At 43.4% G+C, this 21,568-nt stretch overlaps 1 protein-coding gene across 4 annotated transcripts; it reads left to right on the top strand.

Moving 5' to 3' along the window:
- Nucleotides 1-936: 936 nt before the first annotated feature.
- nin (ninein (GSK3B interacting protein)) lies at nt 937-21,277 on the top strand. 4 transcript variants are annotated; one of them, XM_027019826.3, is made up of 28 exons: nt 938-1,167; nt 3,533-3,730; nt 4,589-4,679; nt 5,768-5,925; nt 7,560-7,605; nt 7,731-7,903; nt 8,010-8,156; nt 8,284-8,445; nt 8,652-8,788; nt 9,011-9,151; nt 9,256-9,430; nt 9,692-9,802; nt 9,945-10,034; nt 10,120-10,258; nt 10,342-10,460; nt 10,638-11,728; nt 15,299-15,397; nt 15,488-15,557; nt 15,701-15,856; nt 16,086-16,184; nt 16,309-16,422; nt 16,507-16,653; nt 16,922-17,101; nt 17,198-17,338; nt 17,583-17,684; nt 17,807-17,908; nt 19,965-20,078; nt 20,192-21,274. In XM_027019826.3, exons 2-28 carry the CDS (start codon nt 3,542-3,544, stop codon nt 20,405-20,407), a joined length of 4,509 nt encoding a protein of 1,502 aa, XP_026875627.3. In that variant the 5' UTR covers nt 938-1,167; nt 3,533-3,541; the 3' UTR covers nt 20,408-21,274. The 4 variants fall into 4 exon arrangements, with proteins under 4 accessions (XP_081580969.1, XP_081580970.1, XP_026875627.3 ...); XM_081724843.1 differs by having other exon boundaries at nt 937-1,167; nt 7,731-8,156; nt 8,252-8,445; nt 20,192-21,277; XM_081724844.1 differs by lacking the exons at nt 19,965-20,078; nt 20,192-21,274 and adding an exon at nt 18,604-19,957 and having other exon boundaries at nt 937-1,167; nt 7,731-8,156; nt 8,252-8,445.
- Nucleotides 21,278-21,568: the final 291 nt, after the last annotated feature.

The following is a 21,568-nucleotide window of genomic DNA, read 5'->3' as shown; positions in this document are numbered from 1 at the left end:
ACAGCAATAATTTCTTGTGGCTTCATTAAAAGAAAAAGGAAAAATGAAAGCTAAAACGCAGCTGTTTCCCAACAGCTGTGCAGCATAACAATTGTAGTTACATGGCAGCAAGGGTCAAAATGATGAACTCCTATATTTCATAACAATGACCATTGTATAATGATGAGTTTAGAAAACTAATCCCTAATGTGGGACTTTGTCATCGTCATCATCGCTGTTCTTAGTAATCATAAATCTACAAAATACTCCATCACTGTGGGGTGCAGGTGGTGAATCACAGTTGAGACTTGGTAATATCATCAGGGACCTTATGATGTGATCATATGATCTCATCTTACATACTATCTGCTTGTTTCCATGGCACACACTCCTCCCCTGGGCCTACACCTGCTGATTCTATAACAGCTGTGGTGCACAGATACGGACAGGCCCGGTGAGGTACAGAGCCATCAACTGATCCTGGAACCGCTCTTTAGAGTTTAGTGATTGTAGACATTTTTCTTTCAGAAATCCCAGCTGAGAAGACACTGAAGTCCCCCGGCTCTCTCTCTCTCTCTCCCTCTCTCTCTCTCTCTCTCTCTCTCTCTCTCACACACACACACACACACACACACACACACACACACACACACACACAGCTTGTAAGCAGTAGGATAAATGGGATAAATACTTTGATGCCAAGCCATGCCAGTTTCGTTAATTAAACGACTATGACATATATTATGCAATGTTATTTATACTCAATTCCCCAAATTTTCATCATTTAATTTTTTTTTACATTCTGAGTCATGCGATAATAGTTATTCAACTGAACCATCCGGACAGATAGATGTGCTCCATTAATACTGACAGCCTGTATTCTCCTAGATCTGCGGCTAGCGGCGCAAGAGAGCGGTCTTGCGCCTGCGTCACCTCCCCTTCCTCTCTTAAGAGGTCTTCAAAATTCCCAAAAGAGGCAGTTGAGAAAACATTCGGCCAAAGATGAAGTGTCCTGCAGCTCTTAGTAAATAGATTTTTCTGGTTGGGGGACCAAACATCAACCGTTTAAATTCACCTTTACCGTTATTCTGCGTTGAGGAGATATGTATGTGAACTTTCTGGATTGAATAATTCTGCTGAAATTTTCAAAAAGCGGAGGGCATCTGCGAAACCTCAAACGGAGAGAGAGTATGTATTCATTTGTGACTTATGAATTTTCTGCACACAATAATGTAATGAATTTTGACCCACTTATATATTCAGACTCACGTCCTGGTCTGATTTTGTGGGCGCTGGACAGGAGTTGCTCCGCAAGCAAACCGCTACACAGGTCCGAGTTGTGCTTCAGACTTAGTTCGGGACATGTCCATCTTTACTCCTATTTATCAAGAGGGACAAAAATAATCGGAACTTAAGCTGGGCCCTTACACATGGACACATTTGACGATTCTGTAGCGTGAGTTGTAACCAATTTACACTTTTAGCTAGGCCTATTTATTTGCCATTCCTGGAAAGCGGAACTCCGATAAACTTTGCCGACGATATGAAGGCGTTTGTTGCTGTGTTGCTGGCTATGTTACTGTATAGTAAGTGTTTTTGTTTTGTTTGTTTGTTTCTAACGAAAAAATTGTTTTGCTGAAGAAATATATCGTGTCATGCCGTATCTTTTTTTTTCTTTGCCATATTTGTTTGGACGACTGAGTCTTCACCAATTAGCGTGATGTTTTCGTTAGTAGTTCATCAGAATATAACCTTCCTTAAACCATATAACCAGCTCTATATTTAAAACAAAGCCTTGATTATATGTTTTTTCACACTTACACACATACACCTCAGTGCATTTGTGTAACTACAGAACTAATGAAGTTTGTGTGTATGTTAAGTGTGCCATGAAGGTTGTAGAGGTCAGCGTGGTGATGGCAGGTGAATGTTACTTCCATTCTTGCCCTTTAACTTCCCAGTCAGGTCCGACTTGAAGTGTATTCTTCAGGTACTGTATTGTTATTGCCTCTCACGTTGAGCTGTGGTTTTGTTATGGGCAGGCTAATGGTACGTAAACATTAGTTCTGTAGATGTTTGTGGTGTTTTGTGTCAATTTGGAAGATGCAAATGGAAGACTCTACTCTGTATGGTGGGCTGGTGTGTTAGTGTACATGGTGATGGATCCAGCGTCTGGTCCAGTGTTCATGAAGCTGTAATTGGCAGTGCTGGCATTAGTGATTGTGGGGGCATTAATAAAGAGGTTTCATTATTATTCCTCAGGTTTAGAGGGCAGCTGCAGTGGAGTGTGTGAGCAGTGCTCAGTTCAGAGACAGCGGGGAGGGCGTCACGACAAAGTGCATCTGCTCTTTTAACACACGCAGGCACATGCATACATTCATGCATGTTGGGGGGGGGGCTGCCCAGCTGCTTCTTGTCAGTGGCCTCATCATCAATGGCCTTTGAAGAGGCCTGAGAGTGGACAGGTGTTTCCCTATTCAACACCCCCCCCCCCCCCCCCAACACACACTTGCGTGTCATTAGAGACACAGTCATGCACACACAGTGCAACATCAAAAATGCTTAGTTGTACAATAAGACCCACAAACCTGTCAGTTGGTCTCTGTGCCATAATTATGGAGTTGTCAATGTGTTCAGGACTCTCACTCATTTATTGTGTAGGAACTCAGAACATCATGTAAGATGCTTAAGCCGTGTGTGTGTGTGTGTGTGTGTGTGTAAAAACCATAGTTCACACTGAGAACTAGATTACTGTAATAGCTGTAAGTGTTCTGTTTAAATCTTGACTTGAGCTTCCAAACTTCACCCATTCAATTTGCCCCCATTTAATGAATCTTTGCCACATACAGCCACCTAGTCAGACTTAGAGTATGTGTACACCTGTGAGTGTGAAGCCCTTGAACAGTAGGATGCTTGCAGAACTGGCTGAAGTTCTGCTCACTAACCCATAGACTCCAGAACCGATGAGGTCACTGCATTTACTGCATTTAGCTGACACCTAAGCCAAGGCACCAGTAACACCAGCCTGTTTGTATCCAAAAGATGAATTCTGCTTAGTTTTTATACTGAAGGTGTTGTGTGCTTTTTAATCAGCTAGAAGTGTGTGTGGGTGTGTGTAGGGGTGGGTGGGTGTGTGTGTTTGGCACGCACACACGCACATCAGTAACATTAATCGTTGTGGTTGCTTCAGCAGCTCTGAATCAATATGGCTACCCTTTTGTTAGCTTTGTCATACACGCATATCTGCTACTGTCCCTCTAGGACCTTTTTCTAGATTTTTTTTTTTTCTCTCTCTCTTTTTCTGCTTGCCATGATGTCAGTTTCTTTTTTTGTCCAAGGTTCAGTTACCGTAGACTTTAGGTCACAGTTGTCGGTAACGTCATTGTACGCTGTAACTTTGCAAAAAGAAGGCCAGTTTTTTGGTGAGAATGGAGTGTGCGGGTCATTATGTGGATGAGGAAGAGTGAGGGAGAAGTCACTGCGCGAGCGCGAGAGAGGGAGAGACAGAAAGGAGGAGATCCAGCCTGTAGAATATGCTGCGTGTACTCTGCAGGGCAGGCCGATGGATGGCGAGGGAGACCAGTATGAGGACCGCTTGAGGGATGTGTTCCAGAGCTTCGATGGGAGTGGTGCTGGTTCACTGAGCCCAGAGGAGCTCGCTGAGCTCTGCCACACCCTGCATCTGGGCCACACGACACTTCACACACTCTTACTCGCCCCTCTCAACGCACAGGATCAGCTCCCCGCACGAGTAAGGCACTGCATTGTTCACACAACACGCACTGTAGGAGAGCGCTGACGCACGTTGTGGGTTATTGATGCAGATGAGGGAGCTGGACGCATCATTTCTAAAAAGGGGGCATGGTGGGTTTGAAAAAACACAATATCTCCGTGTAATTAAATGAGAGATTGCATTAACTCGTTTTCTCTTATTGTCCTGTTCTCTCTCTGGATCTAAATCTGCTCTTCCATGGTTTCAGCACTAGCTCTTTGTGCTCATTCACTCACTTTCAGGTGTGTGTGCGCGTGCTTGCGTGCATGTGTGCATGTCTCTGATAGTACCTTGTGTGTGTGGGAGAAGAACACTCATTGAGGATCAGTGAGCCACAATTCCGGCTTAACAATAGAGTGAACCTCAAAAGACAAGCGCGCACGCGCACACACACACAGAGAGCCCTTCACTGCCGTTAGAGTGGCTTAAGCCACAAGGGGAACCTCCCCATGCAGAAGTGTGTCATTGTCTGGGGCAGCTGTTGCTCCCCAAATCATTCATGCTACCCCCACATTTCTCTTAGTTACCAGGCAACCAGGATTTAATGAATTGCCATGTTGGAGATTATTTGTCTGATCTTTAGTCTTTTTCCTCTTTACCACATGAGAGCAGCTGCATAACTCTTCAGTATACGTTGGGTACCTTTTAGCCCACTGAAAGCGACCTTTGTAGCTAAATGTCATACAAACCTAATGAGGAATAAACCACCCTTTAAAAAAGAACTCAATTGTGAACCCATATGAACAGCCTCAGCTGTTCTTCAGCTGTTCTCCTGGATTCTTTATTATTAACCTCATGCATGCTGATGACAGGGGTTGTGATGCTGTTGCTTTGCAGGTGGAGTTTGAGCAGTTTAAGAATGCGTTGATTCTGGTGCTGTCATCCACAGAAGAGACCCCAGAAAATGAAGGGTTCCCTGCACAACCAGGTAGCACCATCGCCTGATGCATGTCATCTCTCATTTTTAAATTGAGTGATCATATTGAATCTATTTTTAGGGAATGCTGCTAATCTACTGTGGTTGACCTGCTGCATGGCTTCTCTTCTAGCATGATGGCCTAAGCTTTAGAAATTCTGTATAGTAATAAGAACTGCACTGGACATTAGCTGTTGTCTTATATGGACTGCTGCTGTTGTGACTACATGGTGACACTGAATTAAAACAGATGGTCAGAGTGAGCTGTTCCTCACATGCTGATAAGTGAGCAGTTTTGCTTTAATTGCATGGGTGAAAAGGAGTCATGTAATGTTATTGGTGTTATTAACGTGACATATCATTTGTACTCACTCATTATTTAAAAATATAGGTTTGAGAGGATAAGGATTACAGGTTTTTTAGCATAGAACCTCTGGTATGCAATCCATCTCAAAACATTTGATTGGATTAGGGCACTCAGAAAGAACAGTCTAGGAAAATCAGGAAAAATGACTAACAGCAATAGACACACAAGCAGAAACTGTTGGCCTTCTTGTGCCATATACTGTTTTTCCAAAGCTTGGTAATTTGTTAGCAGAGCTACTGAATGGTAAGAGAAGTATTTGAAATCTCATTAGGCCTGGTTTCATGATAGCCCTAAGAAACTTTGCCTGAAAAACACCATGAGGAGTGGTAACGTTTTAGGAATTTTAAGGTCTTTTTAAGTTGAATATACTCACTCACACACTCCAAGTTTAGTTTGTAAGTGTCAGCCTGTGAGAGTGAGTGTTCCACCACAAAGTCGTTATGTCAGAAAGGACACATTCTTTCTCAATGTGTGCAGAAGAGGTTAAATCCCTTAAGATGGACTAGATCAAATGAGAAGGCTTAGAGTATATTTATGTAAGGAGCGCCACCTTAAATCCTCTGTGCTCAGTCATTGAGGTGAAATACCTGGATCAAGGCTCTTGAGTAGCTGTTATACCACAGATTTGTGGTCACTTCAACCCCCCACCCCCCTCAGCCACATAATCATACACAGCATTCATGTGTTCTTTATTCTGCCTCTGGGTCTGTCTATCATTCACTGGTGCTGTCAGACTCCCCCGAGGTTCAGCCGCGCTTCGTGAAGGGCGGCAAGCGTTACGGCCGCCGATCCCTCCCTGAGTTCGCGCATGCCAGCTCGGGGCTATCACCACCTGAGAAGGACAACGAAGCTTCAGGGGACAATGATGGGACATTGCCTAGCAAGCGTGAGGTAACGCAATCTTATAAACACATGTGGAGAGACACACACACACACACACCTACGTACCTCAGACAACCACTCCTCCTGCCCTCTACCTGAACCACGTTTCTCACCTTGTCTTCCAGAAAGATGTAGATGCCGTAGCCTTCAAATTGCAATGCAGTAATGTTCAGTATGTACCCCTAATTATGATTGCAGTGTTTTTCCTTGCAGCCAGTGTAGAAATGCCAGTTATTCACAATAGAGATGCGTCAAGGAAAACTGGGGATTGAACTCAGACGTTCTCTTTACATGTAATTAAGTTCATTCCTGTGGTAAAACTACTTGCTGTTTGTTGGCGTCTGGAGCTGTGTGTCTAAGGCATTGTCTGCAACTGTTCTCTTCTTGGAAGACCAGACACACACACACACACACACACACACACACACGCAAGCGAACACATTTTGTGAATTTATTTCAAACTTTAATAGTCTTTTGCATTTTGAAACATGCATGAACCTCTGAAAATGATATGACTTGAATATAAGGTGCGTGCGTGCGTGCGTACGCGTATGTTAGGATATTGGGCTTAATGTGTTTTCGTGAAGGACTTTGACCTTTGTCGGCCCTCCAGGAAAGCTATTGTGGTTGTTAAAGCAACAGAATTGTTTATCGTTAATTTGCCTCAACTGACTGACTCCATCTCGGGGGAGGGGATTTGCCAGCTATGTGTGTGCATTGTGCTGATTATAGTGACACTCTTAGGACAGAAGCCTATGCGATCAGGGTTGAATACTCATGTGTTGAACTGCATTTTAGTACGCATGTATGGGTAAACATGTTTTATGTATGTATGTGTGTTTGGCTGATTATTTACAATTGTTTGCATAGAAGAGCAATTTGTTATGCTCTACGTGACCCTTTTCTGCACTGCTATGCATGTTTTGAATTTATTGGTGGTAGTGTGTCTAAGATGCTTTGCTTAGAAATCAGTCAGGTCATGAGTAAATCAACTTGATTTAATATCAGTAATGTTAGGTAATATAGTGTGCGTGTGTGTGCGCACATTATCCATGACTTTCAGTGGGTGTGGAGTAAGAGCAAACGCATGTGGATCATTTGCCTTTAATGCTGATGGTGAGCTATTGCTGATGATGTGAACACATTGCTGTGGGTTAACACCAGCAGATGTAGTGGGATGTGTGTGCGTGTATCCAGAGGGCAACAGGTCTGATCGCGAGAACAATGCCCCCACACCCCCACCCCTGCTTTAAATGCCAGTACTCTGAACCCCATCTGTTCCCTGCACCCAGAAAACCTTACAACAGAGAAAGAACATAATAATCCCTCCCATTTTCAAACACATGCACGCCTCCCCCTTCTTCGCCCACTAGAGATCCAGACTAGACGACATCAACATGCCAAAAAGTTGAGTAGAATTTCCTTGCCCCACATATGGCATTGTTTTTGTTTTACCACATTACATCAAACCCTGAATAGTTAAGCTAGGAGCTGGAGGGCTGTTTGTCTATGGTGCCCTCTTGTATGTACTCTTATTTAATAAAAGAGAAAAAGCTAAAAATATTATTAGTCTTTTTAACGTGTGTGTGTGTGTGTGTGTGTGTGTGTGTGTGTGTGTGTGTGTGTGTGTGTGTGTGTTTCAGTGCTGGAATGTTGATGTGAGCAGTCCAGACGAGTATGAGGCTGACGGTGAGTTTACTTCCTGTTTTTAATTTTACAAAGTGTCAATTTATGGACGTTTAAGTACACACCTCATGATGTTTTATTTATTTAGTAAAAATGTTTTTGTGTGTGTATATTTTATTTGTGTGTAGGTCAGCTTCATCTGTGGAATCCTGATGATCCTGGTACACCATGTGGCAGCTTAGCGCCCCTCGCTGGCCTGGAGGAGAGAGTGCAGCAGGCCTGCCAACAGCTCTCTCTGCCACTAAATGGCACGGCTACTCTACATCAGCTACGTGCACTCTGCCAGCACCTTGGCATGGAGGTAAGTGCATACACGCACACGCAACGCAAATATCCCATATGTATGTTTATTGAGTCACGTTTTTGTGTGTGGTTGTGCGCGTGGTGCATGGGTGGTTGTTTTCCAGGTGGGGGAGGATGTACTCCATTCTGTAGGCGAGGACTGTGTAATGAGCATCCAGGCTTTTGTTTGTTGCGTCCTAAACAGCAGCAAACCACCAACACCCTCTGCCTCAACACCCTACAGACAACTAAAGAGACACCACTCTACACAGGTAACTCCCCTCTCAAACTCACAGACACACAGAACTGCATAAGTTCACATAATGCTCTTTTTAAAAAACATTTTTAATGTACTTGTGTACCACAGTAAAATCCAGGGTCTGTCTGTCTGTGTCTCAGACATTCGATGAGACAGGGCGTAGGATTTCATCTGTGATGAGCAGTACAATCGGACTGCGACTCTTCTCCACGTTAGATGATGGCACAGGACACACAGCTGTGGAGCAGCTTCTGGATACCTGGCTAGAAGAGGGGGTGGATAATGGTTGTGAGATCCTGCAGGTCAGACACAATATACACACACACACACACACACAAACTGTGCTTTGCTGCTGTATATGTACTTGATGCGTCATGCCCAGTGTAGTTGTTTAAAACACACAGATGATGTCTCAGAACCCATCTGACTTTGCTATATTTGAATGTTTTGTCTAATTATGGTCTCTGAGGTTAAAATTTATTTTAACCTCATTGTGATGACTCTGTAGGCTCTAGGTTTCAGTCTTGACGGGAGGATAAATCTGAGTGAGCTGAGTGTAGCTCTGGAGAATGAGTTGTTGGGCGCTAAGAACTCCATCCACCAGGCGGCGCTGGCAAGCTTTAAGACAGAGATCAGACACTTACTGTGAGTCATAACTGATGTTTGGCATTGTCATAATATAGTCTATATTCATTCTGATATTCGTTACCTGTGAAGTAGCACTGGTCAATAATTGTGCATGAGTTTTGTCAGAAAGTTGTGCATTTATGTATAGTGATGCTGTGTTTTGTCTTATATCTCTGTCATGCTACTACATAAATAAAGTTGTGTACTTAAACTTCTTCTGTGTATGTGTGTTCGGGACAGCGAGCGTGTGGATCTGGAGCTCCGACAGAAGGAGAAGATCATCTCTGATCTGGAGAAAGCAGAGAAGCTCAAGTCTCAGCTGGCCTCTGAGGTGGATGAGAATCACTCTGCCATCGAACGCATCAATGATCTGAACCTGCGGTAACCACATCTCTCTGACCTTTATTCTATTCATCTGACTCTGCTCTTGGCTGGAACGTGTTATCTGTTTACCCATGCCAGTTTTAACACTCGTATGTCTTCAGGAAGTTGGAGCAGGAGCATAAAGAACGTATGGTTGCTCTGCGGACAGAACTAAGCAAAGAGGTGGAGCTTGTGCAACAACAGGCCAATCAGCAGAGAGAAGAACTGGAACATGAAATCAACAGGATCAGGGAGGATGAGACGTTCCTCAGAGAGCAGTTTACTCTGTCCGTTAAAGTAAGCATTTATCAGTAATCACTGTCTTTCTACTTAATGGTGGAATAGCATATGATGGTGACCTGTATGAAGTGTTATATGGGGATAAGAAATGATGGCTCATATTGACATCCACAGCAGAGGAATCTGGAGTAATGATATTTAATATTAAACTGAAACAGTAACTTATATTCTTCCACGTCTCATATTTCTATCAGTCATTCCATTGATTACAATTAGTCCTTGTGTAATTACTATGGATGTATGAACTGTCTTTTTTAGGAAAATGGGCGTTTGCACACAGAGCTTCTGGAAAACACTCAGCATCTGTTAGAAGCAGAGGCCCAACTGAGTAAAGTGCAGAGGAACCTGGACAGTGTGCTCAAGGAGAAGGTAGCTGCTACTACTGTCTTTGCAATATAACACTGCAGTGACTGTGCAGTATGTGCGGTTTACCATTTTAAAGTGTGTGTGTGTGTGTGTGTGTGTGTGTGTGTGTGTGTGTGTGTGTGTGTGTGTGTGTGTGTGTGTGTAGTTTGGTGATCTGGATCTGAGCAATGCTGAGCTCTATCAGCAGGAGGAGCGCTTGAGGCAGCTACGCAGCAGTTATGAAGAACAGTGTCGGGTTAGAGCTTTCCCACCATCTCCGTTTGTTGGTCTGTGTGGTTGCCTTGAGTATGTGTTAATGCCTTATGTTATGTATGTTGTAGGAACTGCAGGATCGCATAGATGAGCTGCAGCTTCAGCTGGAGGAGTACAGAGCTTCAGGCCGCACTCCCCACCCATCCCTGCTGCCCTCTTTGTGTGACGAGCTGCAGGGCCAGAGTTCTGGCATGGACTCAGACCAAGGTGTTTCTCTCACTGGTCCCGTGCTACTCTTATTCATGTCCCTCTGGTACAAACACTGAACTTTTATCTCTGTCTTTGTGTAGGTCTGGGTTGTGAAGGACAGCCCTTTAATATGAGTCTGGAGGCAGAGATGATGCTGGAACAGTTGAGGGAGCAGCATGTCCGAGAGATAGATAACATAAGAGCTCAGCTGGACTCCACGGTCAGAATTTCATAAAGCGCTCTCACTCACGTACATAATTAAATTGTAATGTATTTGCTAACAGCATGTCTGTGTGCAAGATTCTGTTTAGTCTGTGTGTATATCTCTCTCTTACTACTGTACACTCCAGTTATAAAGTTATTGTAATCTTGTTTGGGTCTGCTGGTGCTCCTACAGGTGAATGACTACCAGCACAGACTGGAGGAACAACATGCTGGCCATGAGGAAGAGAGGCGTCTGCTGTCCTTACACCACCAACAGGAGGTGCAGGCTGTGAAGGAGGAGTTGACTGGAGAACTGGAAAGAGCTCAAAGTCTGCATAGGCTGCTGGAGGAGGAGAGACGCAGCATGGAGGTTCGCCAGGGGGTGGAGCGTGCTGAGCTATGCACAGTTCACCAACAGGAGCTCAGCTCCCTCAGCCAGGAGGCGCAGGATGCCAGAAGCCACGCACTGCAGCTAGAGGAGCAGCTCGGGGAGCTAAAGGAGAGGGAGAGGGAAGATGAGAAGAACAAAGTGAGGGAGAGAGAGGAGCTGAGCCGGGCTCACACTGAGGAGCTCACCCTACTGAAGCGGCTCCACAAGGAAGCGTTAGAGGTCAGACTGCAGGAGGACCGCGCAAGTCTTCAAGGTGAAAGAGAGGAGGCACTGCGGAGACTTGCTGAAGAGGGGCAAAGGGAGCGTCAGCTTCTGGAGGAAAGCCACGCGGAGGTTCTGAGGGTTCGACTAAAAGAGGCGCAGCAGAGAGCTGATCAGGAGCAAATGGAATTGGAGAGGAGGCTTGGGGGACAGTGGGATAGGGAGAGGCAGCAGCTAGAGGAAGGCAATAAGGCAGCACTGGAAAAAGAGCTGGCACGTCTGTTAAAGGAGCAGGAGGAGCGAGAGAAGAGCCTCACAGAGCAGTGGGATAAAAAGTGCACTCTTCTAGAGGAGCAACATCATGCTGAGATGCAGCAGCAATTACTGCAAGAGAGGGAGAGATTGAAGGAGGTGGAGGGCAGGAGAACAGTGGAGTGGGACGGGGAGAGGGCCCAGCTGCAGGAGCAGTATAAGGAGGAGCTGCAGGCCAGCCTGGCGGAACAGAGAGACAGGCTGCAGGTGGAGAGAGAGGAGCAGGAAAGAAGATGGCAGGAGATGGGGGAAGAAAAGCAGGGCAGAATGGATGAGGTGCACAGGGAAGCCATGCAGGAGCTGAGTGTGAAACATGATGAGGAGAAGAAGAGGCTCAGCTGCATGCTAGAGAAACTCCACACAGACATTGGAGAAGAACGGTAAGGCGGCCACAAACGCGCTACCCATGTTGTCAGATTACTTTCTTGACCGATTTGATTTGTGACTTTAATCATAGTAATATTTAACTAATGTGGTAATTACTTGTTCAGAATTCTTATTTTGACCCCTTAAATTGTTGTTGGTCTCCTTTTACCCTGATGTGGTGGTAAGTGGTGTGTGTGTTTTTTATAATTAAAGTGTGCATGAATGTTCATAAAGATTGGTGTGTTGAGTCGTTTCACCATGCTAATTGGCTATGCACAGGAACGTACAAAAGACCTGCCTCACCCAGCAAATCGGAGAAGTAGAGGTCCATTTCTCTTGTGGGTGGGCAGTAGTGTACAGGTGTTTTCAGGAAAATGCATGAAACCTGGATCAGCACTACCAGAGCACCCTAGCAGTGCTTGCTAAGCGCCAGGCTTCAGAGCATACATCTTTGGAGGAGGAAGCTGCTGTCCAGCAGGCAGAGCAGGAGAGGAGAGGAGGTGGAGAAGGTGGAGCAGCTTCACTACCAGACACTGGAGGACTTTGACAGTGAACGTCTGGACCTGCAAGGGCACTTTGATGGAACTGGAAGAGAAGCTACGTCTCTGGGGTGGTGATGGAGGAGCAGAGACTGTTGGCAGAGACAGGCAGGCTGGCACAGTTCAGCAGATCTAGTCAGAATTTGGAAAACTGACTAGAAGTCTCCTCTTGAGTAAACAAATGCTCAAGCGCCTCCTCTAAGTGACTTTCCCAGAGAGTTGTCAGCCTGTAGATTCATTTTCTGAGAACTTTGTAGTCATCATTAATGCATGTGATGATGTGATAGCGGGTCATTTTAATGACTTGAGTGTTCTAGGAGAGGGTTTGCTAGCAGCACTAGGATGAGGAATATGGAGAATATTTTCCTATGCAGAAGAAAAATGTAAAAAAAAAAAAAAAGAAAAAAAAAAGCATTTGACGATTCAGATATCATTGGTGCTTGCATGCTTTAAAATCTCTAATGCAGAGCATTGGCCCTCTCTTATGGGTGACAGTATTGAGAGCATTGTGACAATGAAGGATGGCAACTTTACTAAGGATGAAACCAAAAAATGTCGAACAGAGACTACAATACTCTGAAAATGCCAATACTATAATACCAATACGAGAGAGTAGAAGGTACTGAAGAGGCAGCTATAATTTTTTTTTATTTTATTTTATTTTTTATTTTGCCCGTTTGTCTCTTCCTAATGCTAAAGAAATGGCTAAACATGCTCTAGATTCTGAGTGTCTGGACGCCACTGATGGTGCTTTACCTGATGTTATAGGCAAGACATCTGCAGTAGGTTCCAAGATGCTCAGTCTTGTGTTGAGTGAGTGTAAGTGGGCTGCCGGTTCTGGTGTAGAGCACAGGTAACAGGTAGCCCCTGTCACTGTGGCAGAAGTGCAGTGTTGTATCACTACACTGGGCCAAATAAGGCAGAGATGTAGAGCAACCATGGTGATATGAGGACATTGCAAAAACGGATGACAATCAGACTTGCTGTCACAGATATTGTTTCAGTAAACATCACAGATCTTGACTGTAGTGCAGTAGATATTGAGGTGTTTGAAGATGGTGATTAGATGAGGTTTTCAGCAGTGTATTGTCCACTGCCGTCTGCAACAGTGTGTTGTTCTTTTGGGGGGATTTTTTTCATGGCAGAGTTTTGGCAAAGGCTGGGATGGTTTGTATAATTGAAGACATGGATGTACATGCAGATAGCAGAACTGGAACAATAAATGATGTTACTACTACTGTAAGCCATGGTAAAGGGTTTGTTCAGAAGAATTTGAACCATGCATGCATGACTTTTGCTTTTTTCCATTGAAGAAATATTCAGTAATGTGCAGTGTATGGATCCTAAAGAGACTGTGATGGAAATTGCAGTGTGGTGGTGTCACTGATGGTTACCCAGGTCATGAAGAGGATGTGGTTGAGTCAGGAATGACTGACACCGCTGTAGAGTATCATTACAATGACAACAAAACTCAGGGGAGTGAAAAGGTATCGGTGACACAGAAATGTTTGAGAATCTAAAGGAGTTCAATATTGCTGAAGTATCAGAGTTCACTGAGGTCAGTATTACAGAACCTGAAGCCTTGTACCATGATAACCCTGAGACTTTGGATCAGGAGGAGTTTAAAAATGAGATCAATACTAGTAAGTCTGATAGTATTTCCATTCTCGATCAAAACCTGATCATAGCTCTTGAGACTGGATCCGTGCTGAAAAAGGAGTGAGAGGAAACTACACTTAAGGAAGAGGAAGTTGCTAGCAGTGTTTAGGACCAGTACAGCCATAGCATAGAAGACCTCTCCCTCCAGCACCAGTTAGCCTAGCTACAGCAGCACCCTGAGGAATTGGAGCTGCTACTGGAGCTAAACAGGCCCAAGCTCCACAGAGGGCAGCCATGACCTCAGGCTGAAGCTGATCACATCCCAAGGCTAAAGAACTGCAGGTCAAACAATTGGAATTTGCTGACTTTAGGATGTGATACGATGAGTGCATGTGCAAGAACATGTGGCTGGCAAAGCGAAACAGGAAACTGGAGAGGAGAGTGCAGAACCTAGAGAGGAAGATGCACATTGTCCAGGAGTTCCAGGAGCGGCAGACATGTCTGCTGCAGGAGATTGCATAAATGCATGAGGAGAATGCTAAGATGAGCTGAAAAGGCATGATGCGGCAATGCTAGCAAAATCTCAAGATGCTGAATCCTGTGACTCATCGAATGACTCCTTCCTGGCCTGGAGTTCCCAGCTGGACTTTGCTGGACTTTGACAGTGAACGTCTGGACCTGCAAGGGCACTTTGATGGAACTGGAAGAGAAGCTACGTCTCTGACTCCTTCCTGGCCTGGAGTTCCCAGCTGGACATGATGATGACTGCAGCTTCAGAGCTCGGGGACTTGTGCTCTGAGTTTAAGAAACGGAGCTCTCACCTGTGCTTGGCACTTACCCTCCAGCCTAAAGCCTGTTGGCGTGTTGACTATGCCAACTTTTGCAGCTGCTAGCTGCCCTGTGCTTCTTTTATAGCAGAATAATTAGTATCCCTCCCTTTTCAATGCCAAACTCGCACTAAAGAAGTAGCACACCTGACTGATGCGTCTTGGATGCAGATTGTGCATGGCAGGAATAAGCTAAACCAACAGACGAGTGTAACCAACCTGCAGTACATTTCCATGCTGTGGAAGTTTGTGTTAATAGTTTCGTGTACATGTACATCCTGATGGGGTGTATACTGGGCTAACCACTGACTATAGCCCACTGCTGTAAATGCAAGTGGTGCATGTTGTCCTTCTAAAGGTTTATTCATATTTCATGTCATTTTATAGTTATACACATTGTGGTAACTCTCTCAAAATGTATTATTATGAAACAACAGTTTTACAGGAATGTAAGCATTCACAACTACTACAGTCCATTTAGTATGAACACGTTAATGTAATAATAGGTGGCCTCATCTAACTTTGATTAGTAATTAGCCATTTTAGTCTGTTGCCTGAACTATTCCTTTATGAGCATGCTGTGTGGAATCCACAGTGATCACCTGTTCCTTCTTTGTAGGTGCGAAGCTGAACGTTTAGCTGAGGAAAACCTCATTTTAAGGCAGAAAATCTCAGCACTGAGGGAGGAGGACCTTAGAGAGAACCAGCAGGAGCTCAAGTAGGGAGAAATTTGACTCTACACTTGATCCAGTTGTTATTTTTTATTTAAATAGCATGTATACCACTTAAAATAAATTCCTTCTTTTAGACTTCAAGTGGAACATTTGAAGAAGGAGAAGAATGCTAGTCAGAAGATGGCAGATGGTTTGAAGAGACAGGTGAGCATGCAGAAATGGGAACTTAACTACATTGGAGAATCATGTTTGTTGGCTTTGATTTATTTGTTTAACTTCTCTCTCTGACACACCTACCCACAGCTTATCTGTCCTCTCTTATGCACTTGTATACTCTTTCTGCACAGGTCTCAGAGCTGCGTCGTCGTGGACTGCAGTTGGAAGAAGAGAACTGTGCTTTGTCACAGCAGAATGCGAAACACATGCTCACTGTTGATGCACTTCAACACACTCTTGAGGAGGTTATTCGTCATGGCAGTGGTTCATCCAATGAAAGGAGTGAGGTGAGATGTAGGCGATTAAAGATTACATTGCTAGGAAGGTCCTAGGAATTACATTATGGAGACACTGAATATCTGACCTTTATGATTTCTCTAATTTTATAACCTTATATCCTAGAACTCAAAGAAAAACTATCAAAACAATGAAAGGAACATTTTAAAGTGATATTTTTACTTTTGTCCACTTTTTTATATGTTCATCATTGTCCTTTGTTCGTGTTATTGGCTGCAGATAGAAGCTGAGAATTTTACAGCATCTGTTAGCAGAACAGAGAAGTTGGAAGAGGAAAAGAAGCTTCTGAGAGCAGAACTCAACCGCTGTGTGGAGAAGGTACGCATCTTTATCATCTGACGTTAACTCATCTGTACCAGCATATGTGATGCCAGTGTTTTTCTTGAATATGTTGCATAGTATGTAGGACAAACTTTGTGTGTGTGTGTGCGCGCGTGTGCAGCTGGCTCGGCTTCGCTCAGTAGAAACTCAGCTAGCCGAACTTCTGCGTGAAAGACAGACAGCGGACAAACACCAACAAGCGCTACGGGCACAGCTGATCAAGGCACAGGAGAAGGTAACAATACCAGACACTTAATATTTCACATCGCAGTATTGAATACTGTGCTAAAGAGATTGCGGTTTCCTTCTTGTCCATCAGGTCCAGGCGCTGGATTCCACATTGCAAGGGCTGACTCAGCAGAATGCTCGTCTCAAATCTGACCTGCGTGTCACGCAACAGGAGGGGGATGCACTAAAACAGGAAGTGATCTTATTGCACAAACAGCTACAGAATGCGAGTGAGAAGGTAGGGATTGCACTAAGGTAACCACTTGCAGGAATTTACAGTCGGAATTGATTTAACCAAAAACTTCAGATATGAACATTTGATACAGGAAAGAAAGTTAACCCCTAAATTTGAGAGTAACTCAAACTTGTTAAGCATACTTATTGATGTTTAAGCTTTCCTATTTGATTGGAAACATTTTGCAATGGTAAGAATGAACAACCTTTTCAACTACAGGAGCAATAATTAATAGATTCATGGTTGTGTTTTCCCCTCACTCTCTCATCAGTGTCAACTGGTGGAGATGTCTGTGTCTGGGGTCTCCAGTGGTTCCCAGCAGGGGCGGCGTGTGTGGGCAGAGCTGTCTAGGCTCAGGGAGGCAGAGCTGATGCTGCTTCGTGAAGCAAATCAGCGGCTGCAGCGAGAGCTTACCGATGCACGGCTAGAGCTCAGCTCTGCACGAGAGAAGGTCCAGCACTCTACACACTTCTACTTCTGCAGCCAGCTCACAATATTATCAAAACCTTTAGAGGTAACACTTGCATTTATTACTGATGCTGCTCAGGCTCGCCAGCTGGAGGTCCTGGTATTGAGTGTGAAACAGCAGAAACAACAGAACCAGGCAAGCTTGGCTAAAGCAGCAGAGCAGGAGAGATCAGCCTTAAAACGAGAGATAGAAGCCCTGCAAACACAGTTGCACAACAAGGTAATGCAACACCGCTACTACTTATGCAGTGTCCATCATCCTAAAATGTTTGATCTCCTACTGAAAGTTTTATGCATTTTATTGATCTCAATAAAACATAAAATGTATGCAGTAAGATTATATTTCTATATTTGAGTAGTACACAGACACACAAGTTTTAGATATAACCATTGGGGGGGGGGTGAAACCAAGTTGTATAACATTGGCGTTGTTATTGACATCACTCGTACATACACTTGTGTAGCTATGTGACAGCAGTGAGGAGCAAAGAGAAATGGAGAGTCTTCAGGAGGAAAATGACAGACTAAGAAACAAACAGACAGTCCTGGAGGCCCAGCTGATGGAGGTCTTCACACACAGATGAAAGCACAACACACATGCACATGGACTCTTATAGACCTCCACTGCATTTGATCACCATCTGTTTCATTCACACCCACAGACACTTACTGCTCTCTCTGTCTGCAGGCTCAACTCTTTGCAATGTTGCCACAATCACCGCACCATTTGTCTGGGGAACAGATAGGACGGCACCATGGTGATGAAATGAACCCAGACCTTAATGTGCAGGTAAGAGTGCACATGCACCCAATACATGCTCACACACACGCACACAATCACTCCTTCACTGGGCTACTCTGTATTTGAGCAGCTTTTCTGACTGCTGCTCCTGGTCTATTTTTGTATACACTTAAGTAGAAGTGGATGTGTGTTGCACTTGTGAGGAGTCTTGTGAGATCACCTCTTGGGTTTTGATGCAACAGCTTACCTTGCAACCTATGTACTCTAGTTAAAGCGTGCCTTAATATGTGTAAATATGTCTAATAGTGGTGCAGAGGGTATGCCTAAATATACAGTAGATGTGTATTTGTTTTGTTTAATAAGGAGTGGTGCTAACAGATACGGTTATACTCCTTATATTGAGGGAGGGATTTATCCTGCTGGTCACAGAGCCTTCAGCTTTTTCATCTCACACCATCTTCTCACAAAATCGTTCTTCTGTTTGCTTGGAATGGTTTGGGTAGGCATTTACTTTCCTTGTGTGTTCTGTTCTGTCCCACACCACAAATCTTCTAAATGACTCCCTAATATGTGACAGCTCCTCAGTGAAGAGAGTATTGAAGTTTCAGACATAAGAACACACATGCCGCAGTGCGACCTTCTTGGCATGAGTGCTCTGGGTTCAGGCTTATCTTGCAGGTGAAGACAGCTGTGTGTTAGTGTGTAAGGGTGTGTGAATATAGCACTGTGTGTTCTTTCTGCAGGTCTTCCAAGAGCAGCAGCCTCATCACTTCGACAGCCACCGGAGAAGTGGTGGCTTATGAAGTGACCAGCCTGTCATCTCTAACTTTTTTATGCTGGGTTCTCCTATCACTGAATACCCTGTATTCTCTTATCTAATCAGATGCCGTTTGGTACTCTGTGCTACTTATTTTACTACTCTACATTTAGTTTTTACAACCTGCAATGCAGCTCAGGTTCAAGATGTCTCACGCATGCATGAACCCCTTAAAGGGATGGTGTAATGAAACTGGGTGGCAGTGAGTCATATGTCTCTTTGTCTCTTTGTAATAGAATAAAGAAATAATTAGACTTGAGATGCACCTTCTCCCCAGGGCTTTGGGAATATTTGCATTGTACACTCTAAAATTACAAACCTTGCAAACTTGTGTTGACACAATAATTTGATCATGAAATGCATATGATCATATGACTACATGACAGGCTAGTCAGAAAAGGCCTGAATTTAGAATTTTAAAGCAAAGACATTGCTACGGAGTGTATGATCCTTGTTGTGTGTAATATGCACAGTTTACCGTTCAGAATTATTTGCACTCAAACATTGTTTTAAAATGATAACGAGGGTGTTGGCTTTTTCTATCATTTCACTTAGACATTAGTTTTTGACCTGAGAACTTGAAAACTCACATTCTGATCTTGTTCAGTGAAGTCCTTTTTATTTATGTTTGTGGTGCTTTTGTTGGTCTTGGACTGTTTGTAGTAGCTGCACTCCTTCGTGTGTGCTTGCATGTCTGTGAGAGAAATAGTATTAAGTGGGTAGCTTACAGATTTGAGCTGCTTGTCAAATAAGTATCTAAAAGTGCTTTAATGTGTAGATGTTTCATCTTTTCATTTATTATACATGTTAATACATCTGGGTTTATTGTGGGTTTTTTATTTGTATTTGTTTTCTGTGCTTCATTTTTAAATGGCATTTGGAGTACTGTTTCTTTGGTTGAACCAATTTAAGAGTTAATTATTTGTTTATTTTTCGAGCTTTAAGTTTAATTTATTTGATTTATTTATTTCCTAGTTTTTATTTATATTTTATTATTTATTTTATGGTTTTTGACCTGAAACGTATTAGCAATTTCGTAAAACTTAGACCAAATAAAGAATGAGGGTAAATTTATAATTGTTTGTTGTTATTGAAATATTGATACCATTTAGAATTAAGAAATATTGTGTAATATCTCATTGTATATTGTATTCCTGTCAACATTTTCAAACAAGGTTGCCATCTTTTTAATGCATATCTAATCTGTATAAACTAATTTCTTGGCAGTGGTATAATCTACTTGTTTACAAGACTTTGATCATTGACCTCTGACCTGTTAATGTTCAGGAGGAACAGGAAGAGGCACTACTGAAGATGGAGGAGAGGATGAAGGAGGTAGAGCTCACACTCCGAAATGTTAAACTATTGCTAAAAGAGAAGGTTTCTCAGCTGAAAGAACAGGTAAAGTCTCCCCCCACCCCCCCCCCAAGGACTGATGACATAGACATGGATGCATTTTTACTGTCCTGTGATGTAAATCTCTCTCTCTCTCTCTTTCTCCCATTATGTTCTAGCTGAATAAGAACAGTAAGGCAGACATAATGATAAAAGATCTTTATGTGGAAAATGCACAGCTGTTGAAAGCTCTGGAAATGAGTGAACAGAGGCATAAGGTAGCAGAGAAGAAGAACTACCTCCTGGAGGAGAAAATCTCCAGCCTCAACAAGATCGTCCGCGAGCTCAGTCCCTCTCCCCTAACCCCGGGCCCCTATCATTTGACCCGGCCTTAAAGGTGCATTCTGGACACGTCGTCTGCATTTGATTTTCTTATTTGTATTTTAGTGAAGAAGCCATTGAGATGCTACATTATATTCTTTTATGAATCCATTAGTCTTGTAAAATGTAGGGAAATAAAATCATTGACGTATCCTATGAAACTGGTGATTCCCAAGAATGGAACTCGTACTTTGTGCATCCTCAAATTAGTTATGACTTCTGATCTCTCACGGTGTACAGGCTCCATCTACTCATCATACTGTATTGCATCAATAATTTATTTCCAGTCCGTTTGCTTTTATTATTTTTCTCTTAAAATTGTATGCACCGGTTTTTTCGGGACTATGAATTGGGCTGAGCTCAATGAGGAATGATGAGGGAGGCTGTGGTGGTCAGTCTGCTGATGTAGTCAGTCATCCCGATGTCATGGTGCACTTTTCTCTGTCCAGCAGCAGTGTTTCTTTCAGTTGTCTTATCTTAGACCACCTTGACAATTTTGTCTGAAATCGGCCTCTCTAGTTGGTGTAGGAAGTAAGAAAAGCAATAAACTATTACCGCGAGATGTATTTTCTAATAAATTGGCACAATGTGCTTTATCAGCATTTCTGAAATGTAAACAAAGACCGGCATTTATCTTGCAATACCTTGAACAGCACCTGGTGTTAGAAGTATGGAGACGGTTTCATTGCGTCTGAGCTGGTGTTACTCAACAGAACCAAATAGATTCTTGGCTATGTGAACACAGTCCATACGTTACAGTAAGAGCTTGCTGACTAACACTACAGTGGACAAACTGTTTTTGTGAAACTGAGAAGCATTAAAAAAAAAAAATACGGACGTGTGTGAGAGTGGTCATTTTATTTGTCAGTATAGTAGTTTTCTCTTGTAGGCCTACAGTTAGACAAACGACGACCAGCCGCTGCTGTGTTTAATGTAGAAAGAGCATCAACTTCATTCAGGGTGGGGGGGAGGGGGTTGCATAGAAAAATGACTCTAAATATCGAAATGACAATCCATTGGTGCAGTCTACCGTAGCTTTCCCTCACATTTCCTGATATTTTTAACGGGTCACGATTTTAACACGATGATACACGCAGCGTGGCTAGTTTACTGTGTCACCCTATTAGTGACATTTTCATTGTCGAATTTTCAGTGCTGCTTAGAAAAAAAAAATA

The sequence above is a fragment of the Electrophorus electricus genome, chromosome 12 (genome assembly GCF_041902795.1).
Source record: "Electrophorus electricus isolate QZ-2024a chromosome 12, ASM4190279v1, whole genome shotgun sequence".
NCBI classification, from domain to species: Eukaryota; Metazoa; Chordata; class Actinopteri; order Gymnotiformes; family Gymnotidae; genus Electrophorus; species Electrophorus electricus.
Note: the sequence above shows the minus strand (reverse complement) of the source record. Positions and strands in the feature narration are given on the sequence as shown.

Coding starts and splice junctions, on each gene's coding strand:
- nin (XM_081724843.1), top strand. CDS start 3,542: ATGGATGGCGAGGGAGACCAGTATGAGGACCGCTTGAGGGATGTGTTC. Junction 10,461..10,637: donor GAGCTCAGCTGGACTCCACG/GTCAGAATTTCA, acceptor GTGCTCCTACAG/GTGAATGACTACCAGCACAG. Junction 11,729..15,298: donor ACAGACATTGGAGAAGAACG/GTAAGGCGGCCA, acceptor CCTTCTTTGTAG/GTGCGAAGCTGAACGTTTAG.